The sequence below is a fragment of the Aspergillus brunneoviolaceus genome (genome assembly GCF_003184695.1).
Source record: "Aspergillus brunneoviolaceus CBS 621.78 unplaced genomic scaffold BO95scaffold_2, whole genome shotgun sequence".
In the NCBI taxonomy this organism is placed as follows: domain Eukaryota; kingdom Fungi; phylum Ascomycota; class Eurotiomycetes; order Eurotiales; family Aspergillaceae; genus Aspergillus; species Aspergillus brunneoviolaceus.
Genome location: NW_020290732.1, coordinates 428,838 through 450,263, shown reverse-complemented (window position 1 = coordinate 450,263; position 21,426 = coordinate 428,838). Strand labels below are relative to the sequence as shown.

At 55.3% G+C, this 21,426-nt stretch overlaps 8 protein-coding genes across 8 annotated transcripts; 5 read left to right on the top strand and 3 right to left on the bottom strand.

The window, feature by feature from the left end:
* Positions 1 to 243: 243 nt before the first annotated feature.
* On the top strand, positions 244 to 1,224 carry BO95DRAFT_469945 (uncharacterized protein; the record flags this gene model as incomplete). The annotated part of the gene is made up of 2 exons (XM_025589483.1): positions 244 to 265; positions 680 to 1,224. 2 exons carry the CDS (start codon positions 244 to 246, stop codon positions 1,222 to 1,224), a joined length of 567 nt encoding a protein of 188 aa, XP_025447671.1.
* Positions 1,225 to 1,886: 662 nt separating this feature from the next.
* On the top strand, positions 1,887 to 2,665 carry BO95DRAFT_437923 (uncharacterized protein). The gene has a single exon (XM_025585388.1). It carries the CDS (start codon positions 2,096 to 2,098, stop codon positions 2,654 to 2,656), a length of 561 nt encoding a protein of 186 aa, XP_025447670.1. The 5' UTR covers positions 1,887 to 2,095; the 3' UTR covers positions 2,657 to 2,665.
* Positions 2,666 to 3,053: 388 nt separating this feature from the next.
* Positions 3,054 to 4,264, bottom strand: BO95DRAFT_437922 (GPI anchored serine-threonine rich family protein). The gene has a single exon (XM_025585387.1). It carries the CDS (start codon positions 4,093 to 4,095, stop codon positions 3,253 to 3,255), a length of 843 nt encoding a protein of 280 aa, XP_025447669.1. The 5' UTR covers positions 4,096 to 4,264; the 3' UTR covers positions 3,054 to 3,252.
* Positions 4,265 to 8,216: 3,952 nt separating this feature from the next.
* Positions 8,217 to 9,999, top strand: BO95DRAFT_469943 (FAD/NAD(P)-binding domain-containing protein; the record flags this gene model as incomplete). The annotated part of the gene is made up of 2 exons (XM_025589482.1): positions 8,217 to 9,838; positions 9,895 to 9,999. The coding sequence occupies exons 1-2, from the start codon at positions 8,279 to 8,281 to the stop codon at positions 9,997 to 9,999; spliced, it is 1,665 nt and encodes a 554-aa protein (XP_025447668.1). The 5' UTR covers positions 8,217 to 8,278.
* Positions 10,000 to 10,976: 977 nt separating this feature from the next.
* Positions 10,977 to 12,197, bottom strand: BO95DRAFT_350807 (5'-methylthioadenosine/S-adenosylhomocysteine nucleosidase family protein; the record flags this gene model as incomplete). Its single annotated transcript, XM_025582056.1, has 1 exon — positions 10,977 to 12,197. The coding sequence occupies one exon, from the start codon at positions 12,195 to 12,197 to the stop codon at positions 10,977 to 10,979; it is 1,221 nt and encodes a 406-aa protein (XP_025447667.1).
* A 1,211-nt stretch (positions 12,198 to 13,408) lies between these two features.
* pmcC (putative calcium transporting ATPase (Pmc1)) lies at positions 13,409 to 17,106 on the top strand (the record flags this gene model as incomplete). The annotated part of the gene is made up of 8 exons (XM_025588554.1): positions 13,409 to 14,074; positions 14,191 to 14,672; positions 14,752 to 14,894; positions 14,949 to 15,833; positions 15,882 to 16,282; positions 16,341 to 16,480; positions 16,543 to 17,019; positions 17,073 to 17,106. 8 exons carry the CDS (start codon positions 13,409 to 13,411, stop codon positions 17,104 to 17,106), a joined length of 3,228 nt encoding a protein of 1,075 aa, XP_025447666.1.
* A 366-nt stretch (positions 17,107 to 17,472) lies between these two features.
* BO95DRAFT_492270 (thiolase-like protein) lies at positions 17,473 to 18,821 on the bottom strand (the record flags this gene model as incomplete). Its single annotated transcript, XM_025590693.1, has 2 exons — positions 18,577 to 18,821; positions 17,473 to 18,511 (listed from the first exon to the last, which is right to left on the bottom strand). Exons 1-2 carry the CDS (start codon positions 18,750 to 18,752, stop codon positions 17,473 to 17,475), a joined length of 1,215 nt encoding a protein of 404 aa, XP_025447665.1. The 5' UTR covers positions 18,753 to 18,821.
* Positions 18,822 to 20,223: 1,402 nt separating this feature from the next.
* Positions 20,224 to 20,724, top strand: BO95DRAFT_458500 (uncharacterized protein; the record flags this gene model as incomplete). Its single annotated transcript, XM_025588553.1, has 1 exon — positions 20,224 to 20,724. The coding sequence occupies one exon, from the start codon at positions 20,224 to 20,226 to the stop codon at positions 20,722 to 20,724; it is 501 nt and encodes a 166-aa protein (XP_025447664.1).
* Positions 20,725 to 21,426: the final 702 nt, after the last annotated feature.

Genomic DNA, 21,426 nt, shown 5'->3' with positions numbered 1-21,426 from the left:
AAAGTAGGAACAAACTGTTTCCTGTGTAAACATGCAATTCATTGACTGCGCTACCAGATTCAAAAGCCCCAGCCTTTACTTCTTGCATTCTCGCTGGACCTAGCACTACCCCGAAAGTCAATGGCGGGTAGGCAGTAGGCAGTCCACGCCCACCGCGTCACGAAGTCTAACCTTAATTTACGATCAGCAAGAGTGAAGTTCCTTTGAACTCACCGAATCACTCCAGTCACAATGGCTCCGACCATGGGCAATCCAGGTCATCCTTGTGCTTATAACGGTGGGCGCATACAGTTAGAGTGTATGGCGGTTCGTATATCCAAGACCGGATCTCTGGATCCAACCTTAACCGGGGATCTGGGCCGGTCTACCCCACACTTTCCACTGATTTTCCTTTCATGTAGCACAATCTGATCGAGTGTAGACTCATCATGCCACCGCTTCACCTCGTATACACCGCGATCCTTGCAAAAGGGCTTGGAACTTCGTAGTCATGATTACTTGACTTGTCCTGCAGTCTTGAAGCGACGGCGGTGCTTATAAAAAGCCATCCACCTCTCCCTCTACCCACCAAAACCAAAACCCCCATCAACTACAACACCATACCACCGCAAACCCAATCAATCCACATCCAACCCCAACTCCACAAAAACAAAAAAAATGATCCCCCAAAAAACCACAGCCTACATCACCCGCACCCAAAACTGGGACCCAGCCCGGGCGCACCCCGCCCTGGCGTGGATGGAAAAATGCACGCACGCCTGGGACACGCGGCAGAGCTGGACAACGCCCTACACGGACTGGGTGACGCCGGACTTTGTGTTCGTCAAACCCAACGGCGAGCGGTGCGAGGGCGGGCTCCCCGCGTGGGAGGCGATGCGGCAGGAGTACGCGGCGTTTGCGCGGTCGCACCACGAGCCCAGCTGGGTGTGCGTGGTGGACTGTGACGATGACGAGGGCGGGGGATGGGAGTTTGTCGGCGAGGGGCAATTGTTTATTGATCTACCAGACGGGAAAATTCCCGGGGAGAAGAAGGCAAAGGATCTGGATGGGCAGGAGTGGGATCTGGGCGTGGAGAGTATGTTTCGGTTCCGGTTTGTGCACACCTCAGATGAGCTGAATGAGGGGATTCGGATCAAGCGGTTCCAGTTTTATAGTGATAGTGGGCCGGTGGTGGCGGAGATGGTGAGGAGGGGGATCGTGAGGGTGGAGGATTTATTTGGGTAGGCGTTGGGGATCTTTGGGGTGAACTTGGAAGGGAGGGGTGGGCTTTGAATGGGGATGATTTGTGGAATTACTTTTTCTTTTTGGGGTTTGTTATGGTGTTTTCAGTAAATGCTTATGTGGCCTGGTTTTGTACATTTGTTGCGTCTGAATTGTTGCACTCATTGCTTGGTCTGCAAGATTACCTAATGATGAGGGTAAAGTTCATCTTATATAATGATCTGTATAAGCCGGATGTATACAGATTTCTTCATGTCATACTCAACTTGCCATTCTAGAAAGACTCGTGCTAAATCATATTAGCGTATGCTAGACTACAAGAACCACCAGATCATCGAGCCGAACGGCTGCAAATCATCAAGGCTTGGCGTCGGATAAAGATTCACCGAGTGGAACCCCTTTTGTGGGGAAGGTCAAAGGACTAGCCTAGCACTCGGTAAGACACAGTGGAGTGCGCAATCAAAACGATCCGCAGCAGGCGGAGGGGGATATTTACTGGAATATGGGAGTAAGACATCGGGCGTCGTTGTGAGCCTCTTAAGAGTGTCTAATAAGGCGCATACGTCATCTGCGGCTGGCGACGGCGGTAGAGGCATCTCCCTGTGTGACGTCTACTGTACCAGAGCATGTCGCCTGCATCTATGCAAGCATCAGGCTGCGGTACACACGTGTCGATCAACACCTTTAACCTCGACAACAATGACCCAACCAACCAGTTGTTCAAGTACAGCCAAGCTAGCGCCCCTCCGAGCAGGGGATAATCAGAATCACGTGACCAACAAGGCTGACAGATACGAGCGCCCCTCTCACACGCCCTCCAATCCACCAAACATCCCCAAACCTCCCACCCAAAGTGAACAACCAACAAGAAAAAATGAATATGCCCTCCGGATCCCCAACGCAGCACACCCTCAACACCCCCGAGCTCCTCGAGCTCATCCTCTCCCAACTCGACCCGCGCACCCTCCTCACCGCCGCCCAACTAACCTGCCGCACTTGGCGCACCCTCATCCAAACCTCCCACCCGCTCCAGGAAGCCCTATTCTTCCGGCCCGCCCGAGCAATCCCCACCACCCCCGCCCCTGCTACCAAGAAGTTCAACCCGCTGCTGGCGTGGGCATTCCCCGGATTTTTCCCGCGACCCCCCGGCTGCAGCAGCGCGTCGGAGGCAGCCCCCTTCGCCAGCCACGCGGTTTTCCACTGGCACACTCTCGACTTCGTCGTGCGCCCGGACAAATGCCCCGCCTATTTCCGGAAGGAGGCCAGCTGGCGCCGGATGCTGGTGCACCAGCAGCAGCAACAGCATGCGCCTCCGCAGTCGGTGGGAGTGATGACCGCGTGCAGTGGGATCAGTGGGGAGGAGATCTGTTTGGAGAGTTGGGTATGTTTGTCCCCCTTTTTTTCTGTCTTTGTTTGTGTGTGCAACTCAAAGTAACGCTATTGCAGACATCCCCGCAGACGGGAAATGCTTTGGAAGATGGCCTCCGGATGGAGACGTTCTTCGAGCTGCTGTTCTTCAATGAGCTGCTGCGGTACAGTTGGTACGTCGCGGTGGTGTGGCGGGATGAGCGCCGGGCTCCGGAGCATGTAGTCGAGGCGTATCGGGGCCGGCTGGGGAAGCCGGACAACCAGGAGGTGGTGGTTTGCGTGTTTGCGTCGGTGGGGTGCGAGGAGTCGGATGACGAGGATGAGGAGTCGGAGGTTAGGGCGGTGCAGGGGGTTGTGGTTGGGGGATACAATAAGGAGGGGCTGCGGACTGCGCCTTTTACTGGGGAGGAGGGCGGGTGGGTGAAGGGGGAGGTGATGAAGGCTTCGGGGTGGTGGGATTAGAATTAGGGCTGGTTTGGGTGGGGTTGGAAGGTGGTGTGGCGTGGGGGGGGAGTACGGGTTGATGGGTGCATGTTGAGTGTGTTAGGCATGGGTATCGGATGGTAGAGCTTGTTTAGATCATACTCGGACTGAAGTATGCTACACTATACAAAACATACACGACAGTAATGGCGCAGCTGAACTCTGCGATTAACCTGATCCTCAAGCGAACTTGCACGCCTCCCCCACAACACTAACCGTCGTCGTCACCGTCTCCACCACCACGTCGCCCCCCTCTGCACTCGGCGCAGCAGTCACCACCGCCGTCGTCAGGCCTGTCGACACCTCTACCACCGCTGCCGTGGGCGTGGGCACATTGCTGAGGGTCACAGGGTGGGCATAGTCTGAACACCAACCAATAGTCTTAGGCACGATTCCAGGTTTCACGGTTTTGGAGGTCACGACGGGGACAACAGCAACGGGGATGGCGGGGGTAGCAGCGGGGAGGACATTTGAAGGAGAGTGATGATGGTGGTGGTCATGATGATCGGTGTGGTGGTGATGAGGCAAGACAGAGCTGGAACCGGTGGGGCTCACCGTGACATAAACGGTCTGCGTGGCCGGGGCCGGGCAGGTGGGGCCGGCCACCGGGGTGCGCGAGGGAGACGGCAGCCCCGGGAGAGACGAGGGTTTCGGGTCAGAGCAAGGCTGCACCGGCGGCGCGACGGTGAACTTCTCGCTCTGCGCGTAGATGATGTACACGTTGGTGCCGTTGATGCCGCTAATCTGGTAGCCCCACTCCGGGTCGGTGTCGCAGGGGATCTGCACGCGATGCGTCAGGTCGGAGGTCGGGATGTCCAGGGCCAGTGGCACGTAGGTCGGCGGCCACGAGACGAAGTTCCAGAGATACAGGCTGAAGTAGCTGGGGTCGGTGTCGACGCTCGTCCAGTTCACGGTCAGGGTGGAGCCGGCCGGGTAGGTTGCGTTGAGACCCGGCTTGGTGATGCTGATCGCCGAGGCGAGGGATGTCAGCGACACCAGCAGTGCGGGGATGGATAGACGCATGGTGTTGCGGTGGATTGCAGTTCTGGTGCGGGAGTGCGGTTCAAGCGGGTTATAGAAAGGGGTATATGCAAAGAATGCTCAAGATGGCGACAAGAGCGTTAGTCAGGAAATATGAGGATAGAATCGGAGGTAAACGAGTGACTGGATTCTGTATTCTGTAAAGAATGACTGGTAGTTGGAATGGCTGGTGGAAGCGATGGAAGCAAGGGGCGAGGGGGGATTATAAGGTGAGGAGGTTTGTCGCATCACCGGAGATTAACGGTCAGCCTCGTGAACCCAACATTCCCCGCGCTAGTGGGAATAGTGCGTGCCGTAGACCTTTTTAGGGTGTTTTCATTGCGGGGCGCCGTCTTGATTTGTGCTGTTTGAGGTCGGTTGGGACCGTGCACCGACAATGTCTTGGCCATGTCTTGGCCATCAACACTTGATTGGTCTGGGATGCACGGTTCCTGGGAATCCAATTTAACTACTCGTAGAGATCCCACTTATTTACCTTATCCAGTGCTGCTAATCATAAGTTTGCTGTCGCTGTCTTTAAAAACAGGTGAGATCCAGGGCCCGCGTGGATAAATGAGAGAAGGACCCATAAGGCGAATAGTGATTCGCACTCAGCGATCTAGTCCTTTACAGCGATAGGTCAGTTTCAGGCACCACAGGTGAACTAAACCACGATGTCATGTCCGGTCTTACTGTCCTTCCAGATTAGCCGGAAATTGCCTCGGCTTGGACTCAGTGCACGTATCCAGAGATCATCTCGATTCGAAGTTCATGTTAGCAAAACAATCTTCAAACTTATGCAACAGTGCGGTGATACAAGGATGGAACCAAGCCGTAGCCAAGTTGTGTTTTTATAGATACCTTCCCGCGGATCGGTCTTACAACGAAAACATTATTGACCGTATTATTTCCTTCTCTCCCAAAGAAACATAAAGATAGCTCCGGGTTGAGCTGGTTCAATGCCGGCCATAAGCAGAGTAACAAGCTCCATTGTGCCAATCATTTGTCCGTGAAGAATACTCGACCGTCTTCTATCTATCTCCAGAGAAAAGAGAAATCTGAATTCTCAATTGTATGGACAGGAGAGCATTCATTGGAGTGCGTTTTGTCGGGCGTCCTCTTTTTTGCTGCGGAAAACGAGGGCAGCGATGTAGTGGGTGAAGGGAGCCACGAATTTAGGCTAAACGCTTGCCAAGAAAATGTCACATGCATTTTAAAATCTGTTGTAGATATCTTCTATTGTTGCACTCAGTATCTTGTGCTTCTGCACGCATTGTAAGTGTTGATGTGCGGTCCTCGTGGCTTGTGCAGGTAGGGACGAGTGTTTACTGAAATTGGCGACACTGGGTTCCAAGTTGTTTGTCTCCTTCGCCGGATGTCGAAAGTTGACATCCCAAATCTGGTAAATTCAGTCCCGATGGCAACAGGCTGGAACATATTGCAATGACTGAGATGGTCCGAATGGCGGCTCATTCTGAGAAGTCTTAAATAAGAGTCTCTCAAAAGATCCATGTTTCTTGGCAAAATGCGTTTTCTACGTACTCTCCAGATAGTTCCTGATTAAGTATCGTAGCTTGAACAGATTTTACTCTCGACCGCAGTCTGGAATCAAGCAGTGTAATTACCAGACACTAGCTTTGATGATGCATTGTATCTCGGTCGAAACATACTATGCCCTGGGAAGAGAACTGGGTATATGAATGTACCCATTTTATCGTATATCCTTGATACGATGGAACTTTGCTCCGTGTTTCCTTTGACTTGAGGGAATTTTTCCAAAATTTTCTCGGGCCCTAGTGATTGACCGATCGGCATCGCACTCGATCTCTAGTTTGATTAGGGCATGATAAAACAGGGTCCTCATCCAGTGTTGTTGAAATAAAGATCAACATGTCCGAGATGTCTCTTGTCTTTTTCTTATTCTGTCTAGGTAAATCATCCTAAGCTTTGTCGGTACTTCATAACCCGTTTGAAGTGGAAATAAGCAGAGTTCATTCTTCTTTCTACTTGTTCTTGCATAGCTCCCAAGTTTTCCCTTTGCGGTGGTCTCCTGGCTCGAGATGTTTGATTCTTTACCGTGCCGATGCTATCCAGATATATTTAGGGTTCGGGAGTAACCATGATCGACCGGGTTCGTTTATTCTTGAGTACCCACTTCCTATAATTGTCAAACAGAACTTTGGAATCGAAATAATGTTTCGTGACAAAGGTAGCTCTGAAGCAATATAATCTAGTCCTAGTTTTATGCTCTCATGCGATCAGTTAGAAAGTGCTGTACCTACAAGAGCCCGTACTTACACCTTTCTAAGCACTTTTCTGGGCCCTTATTGGAGCCCCTGTTTGAGTACTTATGTGTATTGATATTAGAACTACGGAGAAGAATGCGTGCATTGAAGCAGTCCTACGGTCTCGACCTCTCAGTGAGCCCCCTTGAAGTTGTCATACTCGAGTATCCCGCAGAAACACTCATGTCATGTGACTACTTTTACAAAGGGCCAATCAAGGCACTTTGTCTCGAGAGAATTGCAGCCAATCAGCGCGGCGTCTGTCATGCTTGGCAAAGTTGACTCACCGCTCTCGGGGCAGAATTCTTGACCATGCCGAGATTTCTCTCTGACACGTTTTGACTCCACCCCGAGATGATCGAGATGACCGAGATGACCTGCTAAACAATTCTAGAAAGCTTCCATTTTGCTTTACGATTACCTCCAAGCTCCTGGCTCTTCGCTGGGGACAGGCGACTGGTTTGAGCGCCGTAATGACCGACAAAGCCGTAGCAGCTCATCAAGACGACTTGAATTACCTCGACATGCTTGGAGAATGAAAGGCATTGTACTGACTTCCTTTTTCTTTTCCCTTTTCTTTTTTCTAATTTCATAAGAAACTCGCGCATCGCATTGTCAAACCTTTGGAGAACATGTGCCCTTTCCTGTGCGATTCAACGGCGGGCACAATCTTGTGTGGCAATCGGGACATGCAATTCGGGAGCACCGGGATCTCACTTTCCGACCCTGTGTGCTATACATACGCTCACCTGAGAAGTCTCTTACTCGTCTGACCTTGATCCGCAAAATGGTGCATTCCTATTGAGTTCGTAAGACTGGAGATATGATGTCTCGTTCAACGAGCTTCATAGAGGATATGAAGAAGAATCGGGCTGGCATTCGAAGTGAAAAGAATCGTGTCCGCCGTGGACCCACTTCCAGCCCGAACCCGGCCCGTCATCACGACAAGCAGACTCGGCCGTCTTCCCATGCTATCTGCACAGTCTCTCACACGGGATGATCGGGCCCAGATAGCTTGTATAGCTAGACCGGGGGCCCTCAAAAACTGTTGGGTCTCCAGGGTAATACGAGGCAATAGCACACAAACCTGATTCTCGGCGAAAGTCCCCTCCGTGTATGAAAGGCTGTTCGGTTATCTGATTACCCGCTCACAAAACTCTTTTCCATATGATCTAACTACTGAATGGCCCGGCGCCATCCGAGCTAGACCGTAGGATCTAGAGGAAGGTGGAAGCTGATTGGGACGTGGACATCCACTTTATCTTCTCGCATACGGCATGGAGCTTAGTCTACCTCGTATACTCTACAGCCCGCGTGAACCGTCCTAGGCTCAAGCTTCTCACAGAATGCTTGGTGGATGCAAGAGACCGGGAAGAGAGCCGACGTGTATTAATACGAGCTGTCCTTGAACAAAAGCTTTCAGGAGTTGCAGATTGTGGTTAGCAAGGCGCGCGTCTCGGACAGGATTACATAAATCAATTGACTCTCAGAGGGTTGTGTGAAGCAAGAGGCAGCTTGTATGTACCTATGTTGGCATAACTCTGACCCACAGACGAGTATCCAGGGACTTTAGCTCATGATAGCCGTTGTGCGATCTTTATTGTTGAGGGGACTGAGTAAGTCCTGAGTAAGTGATTATGAAATTCTGATAAAGCGACCCCACAACACCCTATCCAAGTTTTACGCCACGAGGTGGGGCCGCCTACTGGACGCCGATTCGCCCGGCAGCCCGGGAGGCACCGGTCACCCTCGGTCATCATTAGCTGATTCTTCGACAATGAACGCATCAACCCTGTTGGGGAAAATAAATTTTCTTCTAGAGAAAAAGATATATAAACCCCGGGATCTGTCAAGGATGCATATTTCCACCAGTCACAGATCATCCACCAAGATCTTCCGCCATGCACGCCTTCTGGACTGCGACCACGCTGCTGGCTTCAGCCGGAGCCCTGTTGGGCGCCCAGGCCCGCCCGACTGACGGTAAGAACCACACGGTCCAGTCGGGATACGACTACATTGTTGTTGGAGGCGGTCCGTCCGGCATCATCACGGCGGAGCGTCTGGCTGAAGCCAACAAGACTGTGCTGCTGTTGGAGCGCAGCACGGCCGGCCCGACAGTTGGAACCGGCTCCAACTACACCCTGTCGTGGAACGATACCCTGACGGCCATCGACGTGCCGGGCCTGTCCTTTGATGTCGGCAACTTCCCACAGTGGTCCGAGTACATCTGTACCGACACCGACGGTACGGCGGCCTGCATCCTGGGCGGCGGTGTGACGGTGAACTACATGGTCTTCGTGCACCCCCCGGACCACGACTTCAACGATAAATGGCCGGTGGGCTGGAAGTGGGCGAACGTGACTGCAGGAGCCGATCGCCTTTACGCTCGCAACCCGGGCAGCAGCGTGCCCTCGGCCGATGGCAAGCTCTACGACCAGACCCTGTTCACCACCCTGTCGACCTTCTTCAACAACCTCAACTGGACCGCCACCGACATGAGCGCCCAGCGCAACGAGAAGTTCCAGACCTACAGCCATCCCGTCTGGAACATCAAGGACTACAAGCGTGCCGGCCCCGTCCGCACCTACCTCCCGCTCGCCCTGCAGTACCCCAACTTCTCCCTCCGCATGGGCGCCCTCGCCACCCGGGTTGTCCGCAGCGGCAGTCTGGTGACCGGAGTCGAGATCGTGAATGCGGCGAGCAACCAGACCGAAACCATCCCTCTCGCCCCCGGCGGCCGCGTGGTCCTCTCCTCCGGCGCGCTGCACTCGCCGCGCATCCTGTTCAACTCCGGTATCGGCCCGCGGGCGCAGATCGAAACGGCCCAGAAGAGCGGGATCGCCGTGCCCCCGGCCAGGGAGTGGATCCACCTGCCCGTCGGCGAGAGCCTGATGGACCACCCGATCTTCTCGATCGTCATTCAGACTGACAAGGACTTCAACGAACTGGACGCGGCCGCGATCCTCAACGGCACCGCGACCAGCGAGATCACCGCGTACGAGGAGCAGAACGACGGGGTGCTCACGCAGGGCAAGCACCGGCTGATTTTCTTCAGCTCCAACGTCGCCAGCGACGGCCACACCCGGTACTACCAGGGCTCCTGCACCCCGACGGCCGAGGGCGAGGTCACCATCACCACCTACATGACGCACGGCCTGACCTCCAAGGGTGTCCTGGGGCTGGATGCGGACCAGCGCACCGTCATCGAGAAGTCCCCCTACCTGCAGACGGCCGGCGACCGCGAGGCCGCCACCATGTTCATCCAGTCCATGGTCGATGCCATCAACGCCCCTGGCTCGGGCTTCCAGTTGGTCGAGTACACCAACACCTCCGCCATTCTTGGTTCGCTTACCGCGGGTATCCACTACGCCGGCACCACCAAGATGGGCACCGATGACGGCCGCTTCAACGGTACTGCTGTTGTTGATACTAACACCAAGGTGTACGGTACGGATAATCTGGTATGTCTTCCTTCACTTCCCAAATTTCAGAAAAGGTTGCTGAGGCAGTTTGATAGTACATTGTGGACGGTGGTATCCACCCCGATCTGGCTTCCGGAAACAACCAGGCGACCATCATGGTCGTTGCGGAGAACGCTGTGGAGCGTATTCTGGCTCATTAGACGGGTTTGCCCTTTTCAGAGGGGAGAGTGTTGAAACTAGTATTCTGTATTTTACGTGTAAAGTAACGACTTTTTGAACCTTATAATGAGTTCGGTCGTGAGTACTAGCTTAGTAGTCATGTACTCAGCCGAGCAGGTAATTGATTTCTTTTTAGACCACAGCCGATGCGTTGATTGGTATCTTCACAATCTTCCTCCCTGTACGTTGAGCGCGCGTGACGGTGGGTCACTACTTTATGTACTAGATTCTCACCTCGTGAGCGACGGTCTGTCTTTGTCTTGCGCGCAAGTTGCTGAGAAGACGGTAAATCACATAGACCAGTGACGATGCCTGGAAAGAAACCCGCACCACAGATTCCTTTTACTTTGCGGGTTCCTCTGACTCGCCGCTCCGCATTGTTTCCTTGTAACGGTTGTTGAACGCAGAAATCCTTCCAAATCCGGAGGTTCTCCTATTTATTAACATCATCTTGGTACCAACTAGCGTATAGCCCGCCAGCCTGGATCGTGACAGTTTGAGGTTCTGAAAAACTCACATTCCCCGCTGTTACTGCAGCGTCAGCGGCTATCCACCCTAGCCGAGCACAAGTGCCTGGACCCTGGAATCCAGCCACTCCACTTAAGGAAACTGACTTTCCATCATGCACACTCCTGCTCCTGGGTGCGTCATTCTCTGAATGGGAAATGATCTTCCACCACTGTCTCAACGTACTCCTTCAATGCCCCTTTTCCCTGGCATGTGAGAATAAATGACATTACAGATACATCCACAATATCGCAGTAAGCACTATGAAAGCATCATATATGAAATCATGCCTCTGAGTAAACTGTAATCTCGGTAAGTCAGGGACCAAGCCCTGTAATCTCCGCCCCCGGCCGCTGGTGACTACGTACAGTACACTATACGCACTAGGAAGAAAAAGGGTCTTGGATCCTGCACCCTTTCCCCGATGCGGGCTTAGGACCCAATTGCACGACTACTCGATATGATCGACCGAGTCGTTATACCAATGCACCGGTCCACGCGATCCTGTGGTGTCCTGGCACAGTGAGCTTGAGGTAATATCCGAAGTCGGCAGCAAGCGACGGGGGATAGCGGCCGCGGCATCCGACCAGGGCAGATTGCCCGACTGGGGTTGGTGGCGCGACATGGCGAACTCACACTCCCCGATCGCATCGCTCGTCCTTTGCTCCGTTGCGGCCGCTGGTTCATCCGGACCATCAATCTTGCACAGCACCGCCTTGCAGTACGCCGCTGCCACCGCCGCGGCGTACCGATGCCACCCGTCCTGCTTGTGCGTATCCGCGTAGTCACAGATCCCGCGGATTACGAGGCAGGGGATCTCGTCCACGATACCGGCGGCCTCCATTTCGTAGCAGATGGCGTCGTCATAGCCGCGGCGGAGAAGGTCTCGATGCTCGGGGCTTTTCACTACGCCACCACCAGACAGTATCAGGCCGCGATGCACGACCGGGTATTCCGGTTTCGTGGCCCGCACTCCGCGGGCGACCACCTTGCGCTCCGAGGACCCCTCACACCCGCGACAATCCGCCCCCTTGTTAACATGGTGAAAGGTCGGATCGTATAGCACATCCGATGCAGCGGCGTCGGGGTGCCCATACCCGGGCATCCTGGTGATGGACCTCAGAATCCTCCGGAGTGAACTCCGCCCCATGATCTCCTCCTCCTCCAGACACCCGTCCGCGCTGACTAGTAGCGGGTGGGGCTTGTTGGAGACCCCCTTGGATGCAAATGCACCGCCGGCTTCCTCGCCCAGATCATACTCCACCACCCCCGGATGATTCTCTCTCGGCACCCCAACCGCAACATCCCCCAACCGGATATCCCGCTGGCCGGGAATCCCCGCCCCGATGCCCACCATCAGTGCGAACCGCACGCTCGGGAACAGCTGGCCCACCGCCGCGGCGCAGAGCGCTGCCTTAACGGGGCCGATTTGATGCGGCCGCGCGAGCACGACCTTGTGCTCGCCGATGCGCCCGTAGCTAAAGATGTATTTGGTTTGCGGGTTGTATCGCGGGCGGCAGTGGAATTCTTCGTCGAGGGCGTAGCGCACGGCTACTGACTCCAGCGGGAGGGCGCAGAAGATCGCGACGGTGATTTCTTCGGGGGATATGCTGGCAAGCGGGCTTTCTTCGGAAGAGTCGGAGTCGCTTGGTTCGGGGTGCGTCTGTTGCATGTCGTCCATTGTGTGCTTGAGTTGTGGAATTCTGTGCGGGGTTTGGGGCTTGAAGTACTCGTCGGCTTTTAGCCCACTCCGGTCTTGAGTCAAGCAGGATCGAGTGATTAACATAAGAGGCAGCCTTGGTTATATGGCTGTGACGGTGTAGGCCAACATTGAGCCTCATGGAGAACGCCGGCGGCAAGCCCGCCAATGATGCCCGTTTCTTTGGTGCGCGCAGTGCCCACTGCGGACGTCAGACTAACCACGTTGAGCCGAAGCATGCGGGGCATTATCCATAGCATGATTAGCGTGGATATTGATCACCCGCAAGCGATGATCTTGGTGCGAAGATTGGCGAGATGTTGCTGGCCTTTGCAATTTTTTTCATATCCAGGACTGAAGTCCAAATCTAGCATAACCTTAACCGGTCCCCCCCCCCCTCCCCCCAACGGTCGCACGGTCCAATTCTACACAAGGCTTGGCATTCGTCGAATGGCATGTGCGTGAAGGAATAAGCTATAAGGCGTTTACTACCTGTTTGAATGCTGCACAATCTGAGAAACCTGTTTACTGCCCTCAAAGATCCATTCAAATGGGATTGTTGATTGGATGCCAATCTTGTACGCAAATAACGACTCGGTGATCCAACCTTTCCTCAAAGACGCCAAGAGCGGAATGAGACAGCTCCGCCGGCGTCCCATGACTCCTCTGGTATTGAGTTGGTCTACAATACCACACCCACTCAGGTATGCAGACCTGCGAGTCGATGATTAAGCCAAGGGAGGCAGTGCCATGCCGAGAGAAGGGAAGTCTGGGTGTCCCGGGGATCGGGTCCTGTTGCCGCTGCTATACATCTGTCTCGGAATCATACTGTCAACAACCTCTCTGCCACCTCTCTTCACAGCCTCTTTCGAACTCGAGATTTTGGAAAGGTTGATCATGTATACCATCCACTCGCACCCTGATATACAGTCGTCTATACCTCCTATCCCGAATCCGGTTTTGCTCTTCCAACACCCCCCCCTCAAAGCAGAGATCGAATTAGGGTTCCCCCACCCCCCGATCCGAGCAACGAACCACGGCTCAAGTCCGGGGTACAACAGCACAGCCCCCAACCTTGTTCAAAAGCATGACGAAACCGACAGCGACATAGTCTGCATAAATGTATGACGATGAATCAGTAGCATTTCACCACGACCACCCAACTCCACCATCGACGAAACAAGATGACCACGACTATAGACGGCAAACCCACGCAAACACCACTCCCAACCTCCCACCGGCCCCCCTCGCCCTCACCCTCCTCCTCACCCACCCCCTTTGCCTTCACCCCAACACAGCTAACCACCCTCTTCAACCCGAAATCCCTACCCCAGTACCTCGAACTAGGCGGCCTGCAAGGCCTCGAACACGGCCTCCGCACCAACCTAACGACCGGCCTGACCACCACCGAAACCACCCTCACCGGAACCATCACCCGCCAACAAGCCCACCACCACGCCATCTCCATCTCCCAAACCAAAAGCACAAGCACAAACACAAGCACTTCCCCCCTCCTCGCCCACCCCACCACTCCGAAACAGAACCCCACGATCCCCCCGGATCAGTTCGTGGATCGCATCAAAGTCTACGGCCGCAACATCCTCCCGGAACCCCCCCGCAAATCCTTCGGCCGGCTACTCTGGGACGCGTACAACGACAAGATCATCCTCCTGCTGACCGCGGCAGCCGTCGTGTCGCTGTCGCTGGGCATCTACGAGGCGGTCAGCGGGCAGTCGCGCGTGGACTGGATCGAGGGGGTGGCGGTGTGCGTGGCGATCGGGATCGTGGTCGCGGCGACGGCGGGGAATGACTGGCAAAAGGAGCGGCAGTTTCGGCGGTTGGGGCGGTTGGTACGTTTCCCGCGGCGCTTTCCTGGTATTCCCGGTGGGGTATGGGGATTGGGGCGTGGGGTGCAGTTGTGAGTATTGGGTTCGGCGAACCGTGCTGATGTTGGTTGCTGGGATAGAAAGTCGACCGCGAGGTGCGGGTCATCCGCTCCGGGCAGCAGGTCATGGTGCACATCCACGACCTCACCGTCGGGGATCTCGTGCACCTCGAGCCCGGGGACTGTGCGCCTGCGGACGGGGTCGTCGTCACCAACTACGGGCTGCGGTGCGATGAGTCCCTCGCCACTGGGGAGGCGGATCAGATTGAGAAGGTCGGTGGGGCGGAGGCGTGGGAGCGGTTGGTGGCCGGAAAGCATAAGGCAGATGAGGGGGTGTTTTGCGAGGAGAAGGTGATTCAGAAACTGGAGGAGGAGAATCTCGACCCGTTTATCATCTCCGGGAGTAAGATTCTGGAAGGCCTTGGGACCTACCTTGTGCTTAGCGTGGGTCCGCATTCCACCCATGGGCGGATCATGGTGTCCCTCGGTACGGAGAGTGATCCGACCCCGTTGCAGGTGAAGTTAAGCCGGTTGGCGAGCTGGATCGGGTGGTTCGGGCTGGGGTATGCTGTTCCATGTTCTTGTTCTTGCTCCGTTGGGTTATGTGACTGGAAGTTTACATGCTGATGTGTGGTGGGTTAGGGCTGCGCTACTTCTCTTCTTCGTCCTCCTCTTCCGCTTCCTGGCGCAGCTGCCCGATAACCCGGCGCCGTCGACGGTCAAGGGGCAGATCTTCATGGACATTCTGATTGTTACGGTTACAGTCATTGTGGTGGCCATACCTGGTATGTGCTGGCTTTGAGCGGAAGAAAATATGATTTTTGGACTGACGTGTGCAGAGGGCCTCCCCCTCGCGGTCACCCTGGCACTAGCCTTCGCGACGGGTCGGATGCTGAAAGAACATAACCTGGTGCGACAGCTGCGCGCCTGCGAGACAATGGGCAACGCCACCGTCATCTGCTCGGATAAGACGGGCACCCTGACGCAAAACAAGATGACGGCGGTGGTCGGGTTCTTTGGGGTGTCCGAGTCCTTCGGCCACATGCCCACCGACACTTCTCCAGCTGCTTGTCCGGTGCAGGTTCCAGAAGCTGCTGCAAGGTTCCCCGCCTCGTTCCGGGATCTGCTGGTGAAAAGCATCGTCGCCAACTCGACTGCTTTCGAGGAACGAAGAGAGCACGGGGCCGAGCTGGTTGGCAACAAGACGGAGATTGCGCTGCTGCAGTTGGCGCAGAAGCATCTGGACGTGCCGGATCTTGCTGCGGAGCGGGCTGGGGTCGACGTTCTGCAGGTGTATCCGTTTGACTCGGCGCGGAAGGCGATGGCCTTGGTTTATCACGTGCGTCCAGATACGTACCGGGTGCTGGTCAAGGGAGCAGCGGAGGTGGTCTTGCGGGCGTGCAGGACGGTTGTCCTCGCTGATGATGATGTGGACGAGGTGCCCGTTGGCCAGTTGGCTGACAGCGATGTAGACACGATGGAGCGAAGCATCAACACTTATGCCTCGGCCGCTCTGCGCACCATCGGGCTGGCGTATCGTGATCTCCCTGCTGGGGTTGCCGGAGGCAGTAGGGGAAGCGAAAAGGGTCTTCCTCGCTTTGAGGAGATATTCACCGACATGACCTGGATTGGGTTGTTTGGGATTCACGACCCGTTGAGACCGGAGGTGACGGAGGCAATTCGACAGTGCCATTCGGCGGGGGTGAAAGTGAAGATGGTCACCGGTGAGTTTGGCTCTCCTTGAGCGCTCGTTCGCGTTACTGACGTTGCAGGCGACAATATCAACACCGCATTATCTATCGCCGCCGCATGCGGCATCAAGACCGACGAGGGCATCGCAATAGAAGCGCCTGAGCTGCGAAAGCTAAGCGAGGAGGAACTAGACGCAATCCTGCCGCGTCTCCAGGTCCTGGCGCGCTCCTCCCCGAGCGACAAGCAACTCCTAGTGCAGCACCTGAAGAAGCTCGGGGAGATCGTCGCCGTGACCGGAGACGGGACGAACGACGGGCCCGCCCTTAAGTCGGCGGATGTGGGCTTCTCCATGGGCCTGAGCGGGACGGAAGTGGCACGCGAAGCCAGTTCGATCATCCTACTCGACGACAACTTCCGTTCGATCGTCACAGCCATTGCATGGGGGCGTTGCGTCAACGACGCGGTAGCCAAGTTCCTGCAGGTGCGCACCTCCCTGACATTGTTCCTCGCAAAGCCAATCACTGATGAATGTACTGAAGTTCCAAATCACCGTCAACATCACCGCCGTCTGCCTAACGGTAGTAACAGCCATCTACAACAGCTCCAACGAAAGCGTCTTCAAAGCCGTGCAACTCCTCTGGCTGAACCTGATCATGGACACATTCGCAGCATTGGCCCTGTAATCTCCCCTCCCCCGCCTTCCCTTCCTCTACTCCTACTCCACCAACTAACAACCATCAGAGCCACCGACCCCCCGACCCCCTCCATCCTCTCCCGCCCCCCAACGCCCCGCCACGCGCCCCTCTTCACGACCACGATGTGGAAACTGATGCTCGGCCAATCCCTCTACAAACTCGCCCTCTGTTTCACGCTGTACTTCGCCGGCGACCGGATCTTCAATCTCAACCCCACCGGGGACGCCCACGACCGCGTGCTCCTCGACACGATCATCTTCAACACCTTCGTGTGGATGCAGATCTTCAACGAGTTCAACTGCCGTCGGCTGGACAACAAGCTCAACATCTTCCAGGGCCTCACCAAGAATGCGTGGTTCATGGTGATCAACGTGCTGATGGTGGGCGGGCAGACTCTCATTATCTTTGTGGGTGGGGAGGCGTTCGGCGTGACGCGGCTGAGTGGCGCGCAGTGGGGGTATTGCTTGGGGTTCGCGGTGGTGTGTGTGCCTTGGGCGGCGGTGTTGAAGTTCGTGCCGGATCGGTATGTTGCGTGGGGACTTGGGTGGGTGGGGGTCGGGGTGAAGATGCTGGTAGTACGGCCTTTGGGGGCTGTGGGGTCCTGGGGTAAGCGGGTGGCTGGGAGGTGTAAGGGGAAGAGGGGCTTAGGGCGTGGGGATGAGGAGATGGGGGTGGAGCGGTGATATGCGATCGGATTAGGTTATGGTGTTGTCTATAGCTGTTGGTAGTCGGTTGGTGATGCGGCCGCAAGTAGAGACTCTTGTTGACGATGTACACAGTATGTTAGCCCTAAATGCATTCCTCTGAGCCCGCTCAGTGCTAATCCCTCGTGATGGCTTACGCAGTCTAGACCCAAAGTTAGTAATGTCTTATCATACGGTCATTGTGGGGTAAGACCAACCACCACTAGCATATATTCACTTTATAATGATGTATCCTCCACTCGCTGCTAACAATAGCCCCCACCCCCCAAAACCTACACCAACCGCCTCAGCAGAACCATCTCGGTCGTCAACCCAGGCCCAAAACTGACGGCCACCACCTCTTTCCTCAAGCTCCGCCCCTCCCACCCCCTCAACCGATCCAACACCGCCAACACCGCCACACTCGAACTATTCCCCCTCGACTCATAAACCTCGCGACTCGCCCGGATCGCCTCATCCGACAACCCCAACGCCAGCTGCGCGCCCCTGAGAACCGTCAATCCCCCTGGATGAACCGCCCACTCCAACTCCCCCGGACCAGCCGACGCCATCCCATTCGCCTGTATCAACTCCCCAAACAACCCCCGCAAAGACGCAACCGCCAGCGCCGGAACCTCGCGCGCCAGCGTCAGCTGAAACCCATACTCCGTCGTCCGATAGGACATAGCCTCATGCGTCTCCGGGGTAATCGCAGTCCGATAATCCACCACCGCGAACCGTCTGGGCATCTCCCCGGTGAGCGCGAGCGCATTGCACAGCACCAGCGCGGCAGCACCGTCACTAAACAGCGCCGGTCCGATACTGATATCCTCCCCTCCGCTCAACCCCACCTTCTTCGCAGTGGCGTGCAGCTCCGCCGCCAGATGGATACTACACACCTCGCACGCAAGCACCAACACCCTCGCGGGCTTCCGTTGCAGCGTGGCCGCCCGCGCAAGCGAGCTCCCCACTCGCAGGGCTGCAAGTCCCCCGGCGCAGCCGATCCCGCTCAGCAGCACGCGTTCCGCCCCCGGGGAGATGCCCACATCCCGGAACACGGCTTGGTCGTAGCCTGGCGCTCCCGCGTTGGTGACGGTCACGGCGACGGTGTGCGTGATGGCCGACGCCGGGAGGTGGCTGTCGGTTAGGGCGGCGCGGACGGCGCGGGCGGCGAGCCTGACGCCGTGGCGGTGGAATTCGGAGGAGACTTGTTTCGCGGTCGGCGGGGTGGACTGGTTTCTGGGGTCGTACCAGAGGGGGTTGTTGTTGAAGCCGATCAGAGCGCGGGAGGCGATGCCGCTGCGGGCGTTGATTTTGAGGAGCGTTTGGACCCTGCAGTGGTTATGGGTTGAGTCGTGGGGGTATCTAGAAACGGGAAGGGGAGGAGAGGTACCTACCACGCTGCGTCTGCGGGATGATGGCGGAGGAGGTACTGGCGGAAGTCGTCGGAGGTGACGATCTGCGACGGCCATTCCGTGCCAAGGCCCGTGATGATCAGCTCGGGCTCCTCCCCCGCGTCCGCTGCCCCGCGTGGGGGGTGGGCGTCGCTGCCAGACGAGAATGCGGCGCCCATTATGTCTCAGATGGGGTTGGAAGTTGGAGAAGAGTCGATAGAAAGGTTAAGGTTGGAAGTAGGCGAGGCTGTATGCTTTTGATGTGTTCTTTCCGTGCCTGTCCCATTGCATGTGTTCCTTCCATCAATTTGTCAGAATTCTTGCAATCAGGGACGGAATACGAGCGTGGCGGTCATGCAGCGAGCTTGGCGGTGTCGCTTGGACCCCTGGACCAGACTACCTTACTTGTTAGCAGAGTGTGATCTCATGCATAATTGGGGTGTTGCATGCAGGGCCAAGTACTGCGAGTCTCTCGTTGACGTTGTGAATTGGGTCTCTAATACACGGCTACGTCACACATCCAACAAAAACGAATCGAGCGCAGCATCGAAAGTCATGCAGCGCACGCTAAACTCTGTGTCTCATGATCTCGGGATCGTCCAGTCTTTGGATGTGTCTGGTTCGGACGGGTCTCCCGAAGTCGCCTTAGTTGGCGGTGGCCGCGGACGTTCATGGTATAGATCGCTTACTTCCTTTCCCACACTGACCGGCTTGCTTGGCTTCATAGAAAGATACTCTGTCAACTGGCGACTTCCGGAATCGATCAGAAATCGCGGAGGATGACCTGGTCGGGATTGTTGGGATTCGCTGTTCATCTGGCCATGATTGAGTGAGGCTCCCAGGTAGCCTGTCATGCAGCTCAAAACCTAGTATTCTTCGCCTTAAAACATGAGTCTCTTGAATCAGCATCTGTACGGCTTGGTTCTTGTGGTAGTTCTCGCTGAATGCCGCCTGTTCCTCGAGTTTTCGGGGGCAGCGTAATCGCTTGTCGCGAAGAAATCGCTGGCCTAAGTATGTCGCGATCGCTGTCTTTCTACTGCACACATTGGATTGTCCTTTCTCTTGGTCTTCCGATCTGTCCTAGATAGTGGTCAGGCGATTTGATGGGAAGGGAGGCGGGGGGAAGAGGAGGTTCTCTGGCCACCCACTGCAATTGAGCATGATTATCGGGTACAGTATCTATCCTCGTCCGTGCACCTGTCCACTTTGGCTTGGCTTGACAGATTCCGGGGACTGTCAAATCACCAGATCTGAAAAAGGTGGGCAGTGCATGATGTTTCGAATTAAGTTTTGGTCTGACGAGTACTCTAATTGCCACTTCACGCTGCAAACGGAAGGGATACGGGGAGCGGGAGCGGGAGTGGGTCGGGAATGCGGGACAGCCATGGGATGTAGAGAGATTTAGCAAAGTGGTCCATCATAAGAGCAAACCTAACAACAGCCTAGACTGAGATACCTCCGATCATGCAGGGCCTAGACGCTGGTCATGCTATCTCGTCTAAGTTGAGAATGAATGCTGCAGTCTTTGGCCATACAAAGTCCCTCGCTCATCGACTATAAATGCGTTGCTCTTCACTCTCTGATCTGTCACTCACCAACGCTGCACTGTCCCAGAAAGTCCCCTATCCAAAGCCATCATCTCAATCCACAATGAAAGCCTCACACTTCATTGCATTTCTCCCCACCGCCGGACTGGTCGCAGGGATGCCCCATCACGCCCGCGACCTCTGCGCCGGCTTGCCCACCAGCGGCATCCTCAGCGCCGCCACCAACCTGCTCTGCGAGAAAATCACCTTGACCAACACGGGCTGTTCAGTGCGGGTGAAGTTCCCCTGGGATGTACCGACTAGCTCCTTCACCCTCAACGATGATACCTCGAAAACCTTCCTCGCTCAGCGCGGCCAGACGCTCCAGTTGGACGCCCAACCGAGATCCGACCACTCCGCCGCCACCTGGACAGGGACCAACGGTGGAACCAATCCCACTACTTACAAAGTACCCCTGGTGGGCGACCTCCCTGGTATCAAGGTGTCGTGTCCCGAGACCTGCGTGGCGACGGACAAGATTTGCGATATTGATAATCCAGGGATGTGTTGCTCGCTGACTTGTGGGGTTAAGCCTCAGATTGGGTCGGGTTATTTCTGTTACTAGCTTGGGAAGGGGATGCATTTCGGGGAAAGGGGGGTAAAAGAGTACTTACTCCTTAGCATAGGTAGCACCAGGAGAGGTTCCATGGTTGTATTGTGAGAATAGTAATTGTCAAATAATATTCATTTGTGTTGTTGTCATCGCCATGCATAGTTGATCCCATTGTTCCTCTAACCTACCAATGAGAAACCCGAAATTAAATGCTGACGCCCAGCCCCAATGACGATTTCTGCTCATCTCAAGTATCACCTTATAGAGAGACTGGTAGAGTGAATAATAGTACACTTTCATTTCTACCCTCATGAATTGCAATTTTTTTATCCTGTTATAGTCTCCCTGGTCGTGGTTCTGCTCTCGTGGTACTGTATTCAAGATGCTAGTCTTGATATAAGTGGTGTCGGAGTTGGTCTTTCGGGCTGATACAATTTAGGGCATTATGAGAAACACATCGCCGGTGAATGGGCGATAGAGCACATACGAAGCATAGGTAGTGATGTCCTACAATCGAGCTCAAAAGCATGTAATCCCTCGGATTAGGAGGAAAAGCATTCTCTTCTCATAGTAAAGCATCGTCACCGCCTTCCAGAGGCATGACTATATCTGGGAAATTCTCTCAAATCTCGTGGGTGCAGACAGAGCACTTCCCGACGTTTCGATACGAGATCGCTCATCAGCTCAGATCAGAGTTCTTGATTGAATATGCTG

Excerpts from the sequence above, each read along its gene's own strand:
- BO95DRAFT_437923 (XM_025585388.1), top strand. The coding sequence starts at position 2,096 with ATGAATATGCCCTCCGGATCCCCAACGCAGCACACCCTCAACACCCCC.
- BO95DRAFT_437922 (XM_025585387.1), bottom strand. The coding sequence starts at position 4,095 with ATGCGTCTATCCATCCCCGCACTGCTGGTGTCGCTGACATCCCTCGCC.